We start from the raw sequence: 13,306 nt of genomic DNA, 5'->3' as shown, positions 1-13,306 counted from the left end.
CTGGAGATTTAGCACTTGAGCCAGTGCTGTTCTCATGTTTTGAATGGTTTCTTTTAAATACAGCTTATCTGGCTCCAGTAGTTCTACAGGCCTATAATCCCTCCAGGGAAGAACATCTAAAGTAATATTCTGCTCCCACACAAAGTATTCCAACTATTAATATTTTGGTGTAGTTATGCAATACACGCAGTGGAGATCCCTTGAATAAGAAAGCTTTTTTGAGCAATTTGTACGAAGAACAGCAATATTCAAACAAATTAAAAACCCATAAATCGGAAGAGGCGAATGCTGGAAACCTTCTGCAACGCCTTTTCAGATGTTCTACTGCTACACCTTGACAGTCTGACAATCATCTCAGACAAGTGAATGTTAGCAACTTTATGTAACACTAACTGTAACCTCTTATTCTCAGAGCAACTGTTCCACCCTACTTCCCAGAGGTTTTGGTTGGCTACAGGAAATGGCTTGACAGACAAGGTTATGGTAGTTTAAGCTATTTCTTTTTTCCCCCTGAAAATAAAATAAAGCCTGTAATGAAGGATGGAACAATTCTTAACGAACATTTTCCAAAGTGTTGCAGTGGACTGTGTTGGTATTACATTAAAGACTTTTGAGAAGCTCTTTTAAAAGATGGCTGAGGACTGACTTCCTTTCTTCCTGCACTCCAGACCAAGCAGAAACCCTAACAAGAATGCAGAAATAGCTGGTTTGGGCCTTTTCAGCTTCTCAAAGCTGAATAGGCATAAGGAAAGCAGAATCCCTTAATCTTGTTAGTGGTGATGAACATCTGTTCACCTGTTCCATATGAGGCTACCACATCAGCAATTTGTTTAATTTCAATACTACCATACAACTTGCTTCAGATTAAGTGTTTATTAAAATTAAAAATCACCATACAATAGAAACTATTTACATATTTAACTGATAGTCTGCTTAAACTCCACAGTTTGAATGAAGCCAATGGAAAAGAAAAGCAATGAGTATTTATACCGCTCACTGTAGGCACACTGAGGCTCAAAAAGGTTTTAAGCTTCTGCAAAGTACCATTTGCCTAAATAATTGGGTGGAGGGGAGGCAAAAATGTACTGGCTTTCAGTTGCAAGAACCAGTGTCACTTGGGGGAACAAAAAAGTAAGCTATGCAATAGTTACATTGCAATTGCACTATCTCAGGTGTTTTTGAAAGTAATTTGATAGAACACCTCTACAGGTAGAGCTTAGCAAACTGCATTCACTTTTAGGAACTGGATTTAGATAGTGAGCACAATGTAACTTGACATCCTATTGCATATTTCCACAAGTTGTTTCTGATAGGACTAGAGCTAGTCTTAGCTTTAAAACACATTTTGAGGTTAGTTGATTAAAGCAGCAAAAATATAAGGAATAGTCTTGAATAACCACAGAGGATTAAAATTAAGATTAAAATATTTTCACTGGTAACAGTCTCAGTGACTGCAATGAAAGTATCAACTTCCTTCAAAATCCTGTGCTTTCCCATGGACTTCAGATGATGACTTTCAACACAGTCCTAGGTATGCTGCCACTCCTGCTGTCTTGTGTGTTCATGTTGCACTTCTGCAGCTGTGATGGCTGTGTGATGCTTTGAGAATGATTTTAAACTTAGTCTGAGTAATACAGCGGTAAAACAGAATCATCTTCAGTGTAAAGAATTACATACATCACCCTTCCTTAAAGGAAACCATGACGCCATTCAGAAAGTCTTACAAGAGGTGACAGTACTCCAGGTATTAATGTGAAATAACAACAATAACAAAGATATAAAAATAATTTTCACAAGATGCTGCATTTAAAAAAAAGATGATTTAAGAACATCACCATGTCTTAAATCTCCAAGTTCTCCTTCATGACTTTTTCTTTTGAAAACAGCTGTTCAGGCATCTTCTTGCCCCATTTATAGAGGCCTCTTAGTAACATATTGCATAACTTAGATCCTAAGAAGGCATTAGCAAACTGTACCAGTGCATGACGGCTTTACTTCCTTCTCCCTCCCCACCCCAAAAAGCCTGCTTGCTTTGGGATGATTCTGCAGATGCAAAACACAGAGCATTTAAGGAGAACTTCAAGCTTTAGAGGAACTGTTTTAACCAAATAAAAATACTACTTTTTCTCTGCTGAATTACTCTTTCCTTCAGCATTTCAACTTCCACACTCAGTTAAGACATCCAAACTTGTGAAGTAATTGGTTTGAGCAGTCTCTCCAAATAGTAGTCTGTGCCTACGATCCACGTCAATAGAAAAAGTGTTCTTTGCTCTATGGCTGTTGTTGATACTGCCCTTCTGTTGCTGTGTAGAAGTCACCAAGCACACTCTGTAGATAATCAAATGTTGGCCTCTCTTCTGCTTTATCTTTCCAGCATGTTTTCATGATATCGTAAAGCTCAGCTGGACAGGTTTCCATGCGTGGCATTCGGTACCCACGCTGAAGAGCAACCATCACATCTGAATTGCTCATACCTTCAACAACAACAACAAAAAAAGTTTTCATTAAATGATCTCAATTCCTAAAGAATTTTTTTTTCTTTTTTATCTACTTCATTCTAAAGATCTTCACCATAATACAAGACTATTGGTACTTATTAAAGGTAGTTACTAATACGAGTTCAATAAACAAGGCTGAGGTGTGCACCGGTACTGGGGAGCTTGCTCTGAAAATCCTGGGGAGAAGATTTCTATTTCCCCAGTTGAGTGCAGCGACCTCTTTAGTGCCAAGACTAACATGACTGTGGGAGAGATAGTAATTCTTGTCTCCAGAACCAGCTCCATTCTGTTCCTGTGACCAGTCCTGCCACCATTTGTTCTGCTTCCAGTGGTGGTGAGATTCACAGCAACAGCCCACCCTGGCATCAGCCTTTGTCTCTACCTGCAGAGCTTCTAACCTGCTTGCTGCAGACTCTACGCGTACTGAGAGAGTTATTCTTGCCCTGCCTGGGTAATTTGCCCAAGCCTGTCACATTTCTTCATGTAAGGTAAATTGGTCACCCATTTATTCTGCTGTTCTGATTCTTCAGTATCAACTTCCAGTCTAATAGGCTATTCAATTTATACTTCTATTTAAAATAGACATATATCCCTCTTCCAGTTTAATGCGAGCAATGCCTGCAAACTATTAAAATCTTCCAGTGTGCAGTCAAGAGGCTTCAACTTCTAATTGCTGGTTGACAAACGAATCCACAGTGTCTCGCCTATTTATGGTGCTCATAAAAATGCTCTCATATTTACGAAAAGTACTGCCCAGACTTCCTTTAGAAGAGGTATTTTCCCACAGTAGTACAGCAATAACACGTCTGCTGTACTGACTGATTTTGTACTTAAAATATGGTGCTGGAGTTTGTGGTTTGTAGTGCTGGTTTCCAGGTGAGCTCATAGGTTTGCTCAGGGAAGGACAAAATTAAGGCACCAGAAATAACCTTGTGAGCCCAGCTCAGCATAGGCAACTGGGTACACAGGCACATGCTAATGCGAAAAAAGGTATCCCACCTGTGCGAAGAACCTTGCATTACTTGGCTGCATACAGTTCCCATCTGATTCTTTCTGGGGACATGAGCAGTGTTTAGAACACTTTGGGAGGACCTACTACTCAGTCACATATTTTATAGCCCTTACCTACAAGCCAGCCCAGAGCATATATTTGAACACTTGGCTGTCCAAGCAGCCCTATCACCTCTTGAAGTCGAAATGGGCTATTCTTGAGCTTAAGTGCTTTCCTGGACTAGAACCTTAATGAGCAACAAGGATGTCTGGTTTGGCTCTGCCTCTTGTACGGGAAGTTGATATGTTCTTCCATAATGTAAAGTTGGCCACCATCACCCTTTCTCCCCTGCCTGAGCCTCTTGTTTCCCTGTACCCAAGTGGGTGAGCCTGCTGTCCATTCAGGGACTCAGGTCTGCCCCTCTGCTGTCTCTGGCTGTTCAGGATGCAAAATTCCAGATGCTCATGAAGTGGCAGTGAAAATGTTTTCGCTGTTTAAACAGCAAGGGCTGCTGCACTGGAAGTGCTGGGAAAGCTTTGCTTAGAGGAAATATCTGCCTGTAAACTGCAGGATCCTAAGGGTTCTTCTCAGAAGTACAGGTGAACATGACTGTACTTGCCCCACTTGCTCACAAGATAAGATAACTTAGGTCAATTTTCCATAACCTCAGTAGGCTTAAATGAATACAGTCTGCTGCACAGAGTTAATCAGCTATGCCTGAGATGTGACAATTTTGTGTCCATATACAAGCTAGCTGTATGCTGGAAACAATATGTATTTGGTTTAACAGATGTGTTAAAGAAATGAAGACATGAAAGAAACACGAAGAAAGAAAAATGAAACATGAAGCACATAACCATTTCCCATCTACCTAATGCAGCAGCCACAGATGATATACTCTGCTGTGCTCTCATACCTGAACTGTATGGAGCAATGAAGAGGAAATATTCCAAGCAGTACATCAACACTACTTTAGGGTCTGCTTTCATATTTGTTTGGTTAGCTAACAGCCTATTTGCTTGTGAAAACATGCTCTCTTAGTACTTTCACATACTACAATATTTAAAACCCCAGCAGCTTACGCAGCACCATTAGAACCTGTAGCACTGCATCCTTGCTGTGGGACTGTGCTGAGGACGGTAAAGGTGGGATCTGTGACAATGCTGTATTCACTGTGGTTTTAACCCCTTTAGAATATATAAAAATAACTACACGTTCATGCTGCCTTTAGTCTGTCTGCTAACATTTACCCCAGAGTCACACATATGGTGACTATAAGTTTTCAAAGCAAAGTTCTTCAAACCAGCAAGACATTTTCCAGATCACTGCTGTTGCTACTGTCAGCTGCCAGCTCTTTCCTTGTATATTTTCTTTGCTTTTTAACACCAAAGTATACATACAGAGTAATGGTATAAACACATGCCCATACCTGGATAAGGAATCTTCCCATATGTAATGATTTCATACAGGAGGATCCCAAATGACCACACATCCGATTTAATAGTGAAAGATCCATAGTTAATTGCCTCTGGTGCTGTCCATTTAATAGGGAATTTTGCACCTTAAAAAAAAAGAGTACAGTCTCAATCAGTCAAAGGCAAATGTAAACACTCCATATCAAGTCACTAACAGGTCTTAAATGACTTGCCTATGATACCCCTAAATTAGCAAAGTTCCCAGCAACTCCTTCTATCCAAGAGTTACCAGCAGAGGTGTGTTGCAGGATACATGTTGCCACACTGCATGTCCTGTGGCAGAGATGCAAATAAGATGCCAAATATTACATAGCACCTTTTAACTCTTAGGAATGGTGAATTTATGCTAAAATTAGTCACCATTTTGCCTTCTGACCAGTGGTCAGACAACAATCTTGCAATTCCCATCACCCGGAACTTCGCAAGACTTTAACTACCTTTTCCTATTTTAAAGAAAGTCAGTCTAGCTTCCACATACCCCAACACATTTCACATTCAGACATAGGTGCAAAAGCAGTAGCAAGTGATATCTTAAGAAGTCATATCTTAAAATACTGTCTTTCATGTCTAATTAACTGATTCCAAAAAATTGCATATAAAAGCAAACTCCTTACAGTTAAGTAAGAAAAGTTCAAGCAACCTTTACTGGGAACTATTATGTTAGCTCTTCAGATCATGAAAAGCAATACAAACAGACTGTCTCTCTGCCTTTTTCAGTCTGCTCTGTCATTCTGATGCAAAATACCAGGTAAGCTAGGGAACTTTTCTGAATGGCAGAAAACACATCAAAGAAACTTGGCATAAAGAACTTATAACCTGAAAGGTTCATTTAATCAATACAGAATGTTCAGAGCTAGCTAAAAAACACAGATATGGGTTCTCTACCTCTGAAAACTGCTTAATCTGTGCTATTGAACTACTGTCACTCAGTGACTGCTGAATAGCTCACCTTCCTTTAATCTCAACTGTAATGCACTGTTCACTTTCTTCCTCATACCTTAGTTCTTCCCCTTTCGTCCTACATTACCACAGTTTCCATCCAGACTGTGTGAAAACATGAGGTAGTGTCTTTAAAACAAGAGGGGGGAAAGCCAGCCAACAAACCTGCCCTGCAAAGTTACCAGAACGCAATCTGTGCATGGAAGCATAAATAAAAACTTTTCACTACAATGACTACTCACTTCTTAAAAGGATCCTTGACCAAATTAGCAAAACACACCTGGCAAAACCTAGACAAATATCTTTAATATCACGATTTCCCTTCTTGCCAGTCCTGACCCTGCTGTGACGTTACCTCCCATCCATGTGCTGAACATGACCCAGGTTTCCAGTGTCCCTACAGTGTTCAGTGCTGCTGAACATGCAAATCAATGCTGCAGCTCCTACAGCAGCTTCAAAACATAACCAAATAATTTGTGCAATTTAGAGAAAACTGACTGCAGTTAAGTACTCTCAATTTTCTTTGTTTTTCAGATTTGTTTCAAACAAACTTTTCAAAAAGCCTGGGGAGCACAGACAGGTTGTTTATTTCCTTATTCTTTTTAGAAGTTGTTGGCATTAGAATGCTGCCTCCAGGAAGTTGTTACAGCATTTTCTGTTCTTGGTGACCATATTATTGCTGGATCCGTCCCCACTGCCTTCCAGAAGCTGAAGTTTTAAAGACGAAAACAAAAGTACACACCTTCCCTTGCTGTATATTCATTGTCTTCGATGACTCTCGCTAGCCCAAAATCAGCAATTTTGCACATCAGTAAATCCGAAACCAGAACATTCGCTGCTCTCAAATCTCGATGGATATAATTTTTTCTTTCGATGTATGCCATCCCTTCTGCAATCTGTAACCAAAAAGCAAGTATTTTGATATTTTAACACCACACAACACCATCAGCAGGTCTCTTGTTCTTTCAAGGTATCAGCAAAGCCACATCCATTTATTCATTACCTCTATCTTTGGAGCATTTTTCAGATGGAAGCAAGGAATGGGTGACTGCCATGGAAAACCTACATGTAGATCCAGTCCTGCAATACTATACTTACAGTAGCAGCTTCGAAAGAATTGTTTGGGTGAATAACAGCTGGCAAGATCAGAGATACGTGCTAGACACATTTCCTGAAACAAAATCTTAATTAAAATATTCCTAAGATTTCTACTAAAATATTTTCTTTCCCAAATTACTGAGTTTGCTTTCCAATATCTAAGAGAAGGTAAGGAATTCATAAGTCAAACAAGATACAGATGTTCTTTTAAGGACTGATGAAACAACAGTGCAGATAAGGTAAAAAAAAAACAACCCCACAACATTCTATTTACCCAGAATAGGCCTGGACAATCGGGAAACAATTACTAAAATAGGTCAAACAACTTTATTGTCTTCTACAACAACATGTAACAAGGGGTGTTTAACAACAGCCAGCTCTTGCATGCTATCATAGTAAATTTAATTTGTATTTCAGCAGCCCAAATTGATTTCCAAACCAAATTAAAGATGATTAATGTCCTCAAAATATGCACTGGGGATGATCTTTTCCCCAGTATTTGCTCAGGCTGCCACTTTACTTTTCAGAAGAAACTGAAATAATAGTTTCTAAACTCAGAGCAATAAAACTGATGTGTAGATGGTGCTCTGTCCAAAAGAAGAGCTGGGAAAAAGGGAAAATAAACCCAGGGGTTGTGAGCTGCCAGTTTTTCTCTTCCTTGTGAGACTGGTGATGGGTCATTCCCAGGCAGGGCCATGGTCCAACCTGTGCCGCAGGTACCTCACCAGGATGCCTGGGGCTGACAGAGAGCTCACTCACGGCCTCATGCTTTGGGGAATGCACGAGCTCTCAGGTTTGCTAACAAAGCACCAGTAAAGCAGGAAGGGTCCTCTTCCAGTGCCAGTCCCTGGCACACTTGTACATGGGCTCTCCCCACCTCAGGAGAAGGCAAGTGCACGGATGCCTTCTCAGCACCAGAGGTGCTTGTTTCAGCAGGGCAGTAAAGCAGGCAGGAGCACCTGACCGAACCTTAAGAAAACATTAACATCACTTCTGCTTACCCATTTTTAAAAGGTCCCTGAGGAAGGTCCCCTGTGAAGGCACACACTGCCACCACTTACAACACAAACCACACGTTTGTGTGTGAGGTCTTCGTTCCTCTTTTTCGGTTTAGGCAATGGAAAAATAGAGCCACTTGCCCTCCCACCTCCCTTCACCGCAAATCTCTTCTTACAAACCAATATATTCTTCAGAGCAGACTGCTACGTTGCCCTTGTACAATGCAGTGGGGGGTTCTCACACTAAATCAGAAAGCAAGCCTGATGATGAAGAGAATGAGGAACACCTGCATTTCCCTTTTTCTAGAAATAAGACTTTTCATAATGAAGGAAGCAACTACTACTGAATAATTGCCACATAGGGGTCTTACTAGAGACTTACAGACAAAATAGAAGAGTAGTATTTGATTCAGAGCCCACTTTAGCTTCTCTTTCCTCCCCATGCCACTACTCTTGTTTGGGAAGGGATAAGAGATAAAAGAGAAGGTTTTGCTGCAAGATCAGCACTGAGATTGAACTAACCAGCTTGGCAGATATGACCAAAATGCAGACAGGTCCACTAATATCACCAAAAACACATCAACCATCACAAAGAAATCAACTTTCCTCCTACTTCCCTGCATGGATTTAACATTTGGGCAAACTGCTGTCTGGGGAGACATTCACTTCACAAAAGAGACATTTGTGATGGAAGTATTTAGTTTCCAAACCCAACCAAGCAAAGGCATTGGAAAGACCATTTTATTTCCTCTTACTCGTGCCAGACTCACTGAAGTCATCATCCGATTAGTCACAAATGAAGAATGTGACATCAAACAATCAGTAAGTTTTCAGCAAATACAGACTACATTTCCGTGAAATGCCAGGACAATGGCTTTGGCTGCACTGAATCAGAGAAATTCAGAGCAGCCACATATGTGCCAGCATCTGGGCATGCAAAAAATTCCCAAGCAGGAAAAGGATAATGGGCAAGGAATTTTGAATGGGAGAAGGAGGGGAAACAGCAACTGGACAAGTCAATTCACACATATGGTCACATTAAACCTTTGCTTGTGGGAAGAGAAAAAAAGAAAAGATTTTTTTTAACAAGGGAATTGGTGCCAAAGCCCATGTGATAACTCTCTGTAATAATTGCTGGGTTTTCATTGCCAAATGATATGTTAAAGGTAGAGAAATTCATGGGAACAAAAGAAAGCCTTTTCCCCCTTCTGTTAATGATCATAGGTACCTGTCAAGACTGTTCGGCTACATGTAACTACTACTCAGGAACAGGATCGGAAAGGTAATTTGGGTTTGTGGAACCTGTTTTGTATCCTTTAAGAGAGCATTCTGCCTACACCACACAAGTGTTACTACTGAGAAGGGAGCAGTTTCCCCTTCACCTTTAATGAAGTACTGACAGACTTTCAGAAATACCCAAGTTAAATCCTTTTAAAAACAACCAACCACCAAATCTCTGAATACTGGAAACAGGGTGAGAATGCAAGAAAAGTCTTCTGGAAGAAATAAATGACTCCATAAGTCAGCCTCCATACCGCAAAGCTTCAGCTGAAAGTCCCATTCCAAGAGAATGATGACTTGGAGCTGCAGTTCTGCACGCAGCTCTCTCACCCATTTGGGGCATGGTTTCAGCTCTTCCTATCCATAAAACAGGGTAATTACTTAACTTTCCAGAATACTTGTGGGTCATTTCACAGACAGGTATAAAAATCTTGCAAATTCCTGAAAATGGTAACAAAATCATGGAGCAAGCAGTGCTGCTTTGAAAACATGCGTTCCCTGCTTTCGGACCCATTTTTTTGGAGATTGTGAAGGTGTTTGGAGAAAGCAGCAAAGGACTTTGAAGCAGGGAGGGGAGAACTTAATAAACCACCATTTCAGAAGAGGACTGCCTGAGGACAAAGAAGAGCTAAACCTTCTGAAAAGCAAAAGTACTTGGTCCCAACTCACAGATGTCCTTGGTGAAACACCACAGCTAACATGGACCCTGCTCTTGCAGTGCTACTCTGGTTCATCTTATCACTAAACAAGCTGCCCAGATGCACTGAACATCACAGCTAACGTTAAACAGCACATAGAGGGATGGGCAGTCCTGTGCTTCTCTCTTTTTCAGAAGGTGACATCCAGCTTTTGTTTTGATTTGGATTTGCTTTTTTTTTGCTACAAAACCAGAGAACTTCTGGCTTCCTTCATAGCTCCATTTTTAAACTCAAAAATGTGCTTGAGTTCAACTTCCATTCCAAGGTCTGTGATCCTCTTTTGCAAGAGTTATCACAAACCAACCATGTTTTACAGACAGTTTGCACTGCTGTTTCTCCATGCAGAAAAAGGTTTACAGCAACAGGTGTAACTGATTCCACTGTGCATTTCTAGGCAGTGTGCAATAATGTGGAGTACTAAAGAAGCCAGACGGGTTTGCTTAAAGGTCAACCTAATAGGATATTTTTACATCATGCTGAGACCATAAATAATGTTGAGAAGAAAAACTAAATGACAGTGATCATGAAAAAGAGTGGAATGAAAATGAAATGAAAGAATGGCAAAATACTAAGTTTTCTTGTTGTGTTTGTCTGTTTGTTTTAAGGAAAGCAAGTTTTAAACAATCTGAAGGGCTGACAAGTGCAACCTCATGGGATAGGAGTCTCAGGAACAAGCACACCATCAAAACCCCACAATTATTAAGTGCAAGGGCAATCACACTTACCATAAAGACAGTGCTTCATGAGAAAAATGTGGCAAAATCATACATGGCCAGAAACACTCCAGTATGACAAAGGCAAGGTACAAAATATAAATACAATACCCCAATATGACAGAAATCGTAAGAGCTCAACCACAAAAACGTGCTACAAATTGTAAGTATAAGTGGGGATTCATTAGTAACAGGACAAGACCAAGGAAAACATTTACATTAAATAGATGGAGAAGACTACATGCCAATGCTATAGTGAAGTTTTTAAATGCCTGCCTTTGCTTCTGTCCTCTTGAAAGGGCCAAGGATGCACACATGGTTAATGTGAACGACAAAGGCGTAAAAACAGGGTGGAAAAGGGAAAGAAGTGGGCTAGGACAGTTCAAGTGCATATGAGTGGTTTATGAGACACCTGAAAACTGTCAGTAAATCCAAATCCACACATCCTGACTCGCCTGCAAAATCAGGCAAGCAAAATGAGGAAAAAATGTAAGTGCTGAATCAGTATTTAAGTTGTGCCTAGTTTTTATCTGGTTACAAATGAAGTGCACTCTGGGGAAAGAACAACAGGGTGTGACTCACAATTCCCGAAATGTTGAGAAACAACTAGGCTAAGAACCTCTCCAATCCCCTCCTGCCCTATTTTAAACCAAAATCCTGAAAAAATTATTACTTAGACATGGTTTGAAAGTTATGAGTATGCTCAGCAACAACTCATATCATTTCCCGAACCACAACCACCAGGCACGTGTGTGCTGCATGGTAGACGTAGATAACAAATTTGCAGAAGAAGCAGGAAGAGTTTATACATGCAAAAGGTTCACCGAATTTGCACCATACTTTTTCAGCAGATCTCATCAAACAGAAGCAAATATGATTTTAAGAACTGTGAAAAAAAGAATTGGGAGCTGTTTGGGTAAATATCCCACAGAAGAGAAGAGTTTCAGTTGGAAAGAACCTCCAACAATCATCTAGTCCAACTTCTTGACCGCTTGAAGCCACTTCAACCAAAAGTTAAAGCATGCTATTAAAAGCATTGTCCAAATGCCTCTTAAACACTGACAGGTTTGGGACATCAATTACCTCTCTAGGAAGCCTATTCCAGTGTTTCACCACTCTCTCTGTAAAGAAATGTTTCCTAGTATCTAATCTTCTATTCATTTATATAGCAATAGTTATATTAAACAGCTACATAATATAGTGGTTTTTTTTTATAAATCCGTAATGGTTTTTTACATGTTTGTAAAGTTTTCTCGCCTTTCGCCATGGATTATAACAAGTTAGTGTAATAGGGTACAACAGTCTGTAAACTCTAATGCATAATAAAAACCCCAGAAAGGTCGATGAAACAGTAACCTACCAGAAATTTTTTCATTGCCTATTAGTAACGTGAACTACAACTTGCAAAAGTTGCTCAATTCTTACCCTATTTTCTTATATGCCTCACTGGACATCTAATGCTGGCAACTGTACAAGGTGGAACACTGAGCTCCAGGCACTTTTGATCCAGGCTTTGCCACACACAAATCAGCCTGAGGTCTCTCTCTACATATTTCATTTCTGACATGGAATGACCAGTATATTCTGAAACAATCTTCTTGGTTCATAAATCAGATTCTGAAACATCATTTGACTAGATCTCATTTATTTCACAGTAAATTACATAAGAGTTTGAAACCCAACTATAGTTCTCTGAGCTTAAGAGAAGTTTCACAAATTGACCTAAGAAGTAAAAATGTTTACTAACACTGAAGGAATCTCATAAGCAGAAACTCACAGATGTGTACTTACACTTTCAACTCACAGCCATGTGAGTTGACCATGACAAGTGCAAGGTCCTACACCTGGGTCGGAGCAATCTCGGGCATGGCTACAGGTTGGGCAGAGAAGAGATTCAGAGAAGCCCTGCAGAGAAGGACTTGGGGGTGTTGGTCGATGAGAAAATGAACATGGGCCGGCTTCAGTGTGCGCTCGCAGCCCAGAAAGCCAACCGTATCCTGGGCTGCATCAAAAGGAGCGTGACCAGCAGGTCAAAGGAGGTGATCCTGCCCCTCTACTCTGCTCTCGGGAGACCTCACTTGAGTATTGTGTGCAGTTCTGGTGTCCTCAACATAAAAAGGACATGGAACTGTTGGAACAAGTCCAGAGGAGGGCCACGAGGATGATCAGGGGACTGGAGCACCTCCCATATGAAGACAGGCTGAGAAAGTTGGGGCTGTTCAGCCTGGAGAAGAGAAGGCTGCATGGAGACCTCATAGCAGCCTTCCAGTATCTGAAGGGGGCCTACAAGGAGGCTGGGGATGGACTCTTCATTAGGGACTGTAGTGACAGGACAAGGGGTAACGGGTTCAAACTTAAACAGGGGAAGTTTAGATTGGATATGAGGAAGAAATTCTTTACTGAGAGGGTGGTGAGGCACTGGAATGGGTTGCCCAGGGAGGTTGTGAATGCTCCATCCTTGGCGGTGTTCAAGGCCAGGTTGGATGAGGCCTTGGGTGACATGGTTTAGTGTGGGGTGCCCCTGCTCATGGCAGAGGGGTTGGAACTAGATGATCTTAAGGTCCTTTCCAACCCGAACTATTCTATGATTTTATGTGAACTGAAAACAGCTTTTC

General features: G+C 40.8%; 1 protein-coding gene across 4 annotated transcripts in view; it reads right to left on the bottom strand.

Annotated features, from left to right (window-relative positions):
* Positions 1–927: 927 nt before the first annotated feature.
* The window catches only part of LYN (LYN proto-oncogene, Src family tyrosine kinase), a 46,878-nt gene continuing 34,499 nt past the window's right edge, over positions 928–13,306 (bottom strand). For all 4 annotated transcript variants that reach the window (XM_080611384.1, XM_080611382.1, XM_080611381.1 and 1 more), the window contains exons 11-13: positions 6,646–6,799; positions 4,919–5,050; positions 928–2,474 (exon numbers count right to left, since the gene is read on the bottom strand). In XM_080611384.1, coding sequence (XP_080467510.1) covers positions 2,272–2,474; positions 4,919–5,050; positions 6,646–6,799 — 489 coding nt within the window. In that variant the 3' untranslated portion in view covers positions 928–2,271. The remainder of the gene's footprint in view (positions 2,475–4,918; positions 5,051–6,645; positions 6,800–13,306) is intronic.

Source organism: Psittacula echo, assembly GCF_963264785.1.
Source record: "Psittacula echo genome assembly, chromosome: 2".
Classification (NCBI taxonomy): domain Eukaryota; kingdom Metazoa; phylum Chordata; class Aves; order Psittaciformes; family Psittacidae; genus Psittacula; species Psittacula echo.
The sequence above is the reverse complement of the archived record's forward strand: the minus strand, read 5'-3'. Positions and strand labels throughout refer to the sequence as shown.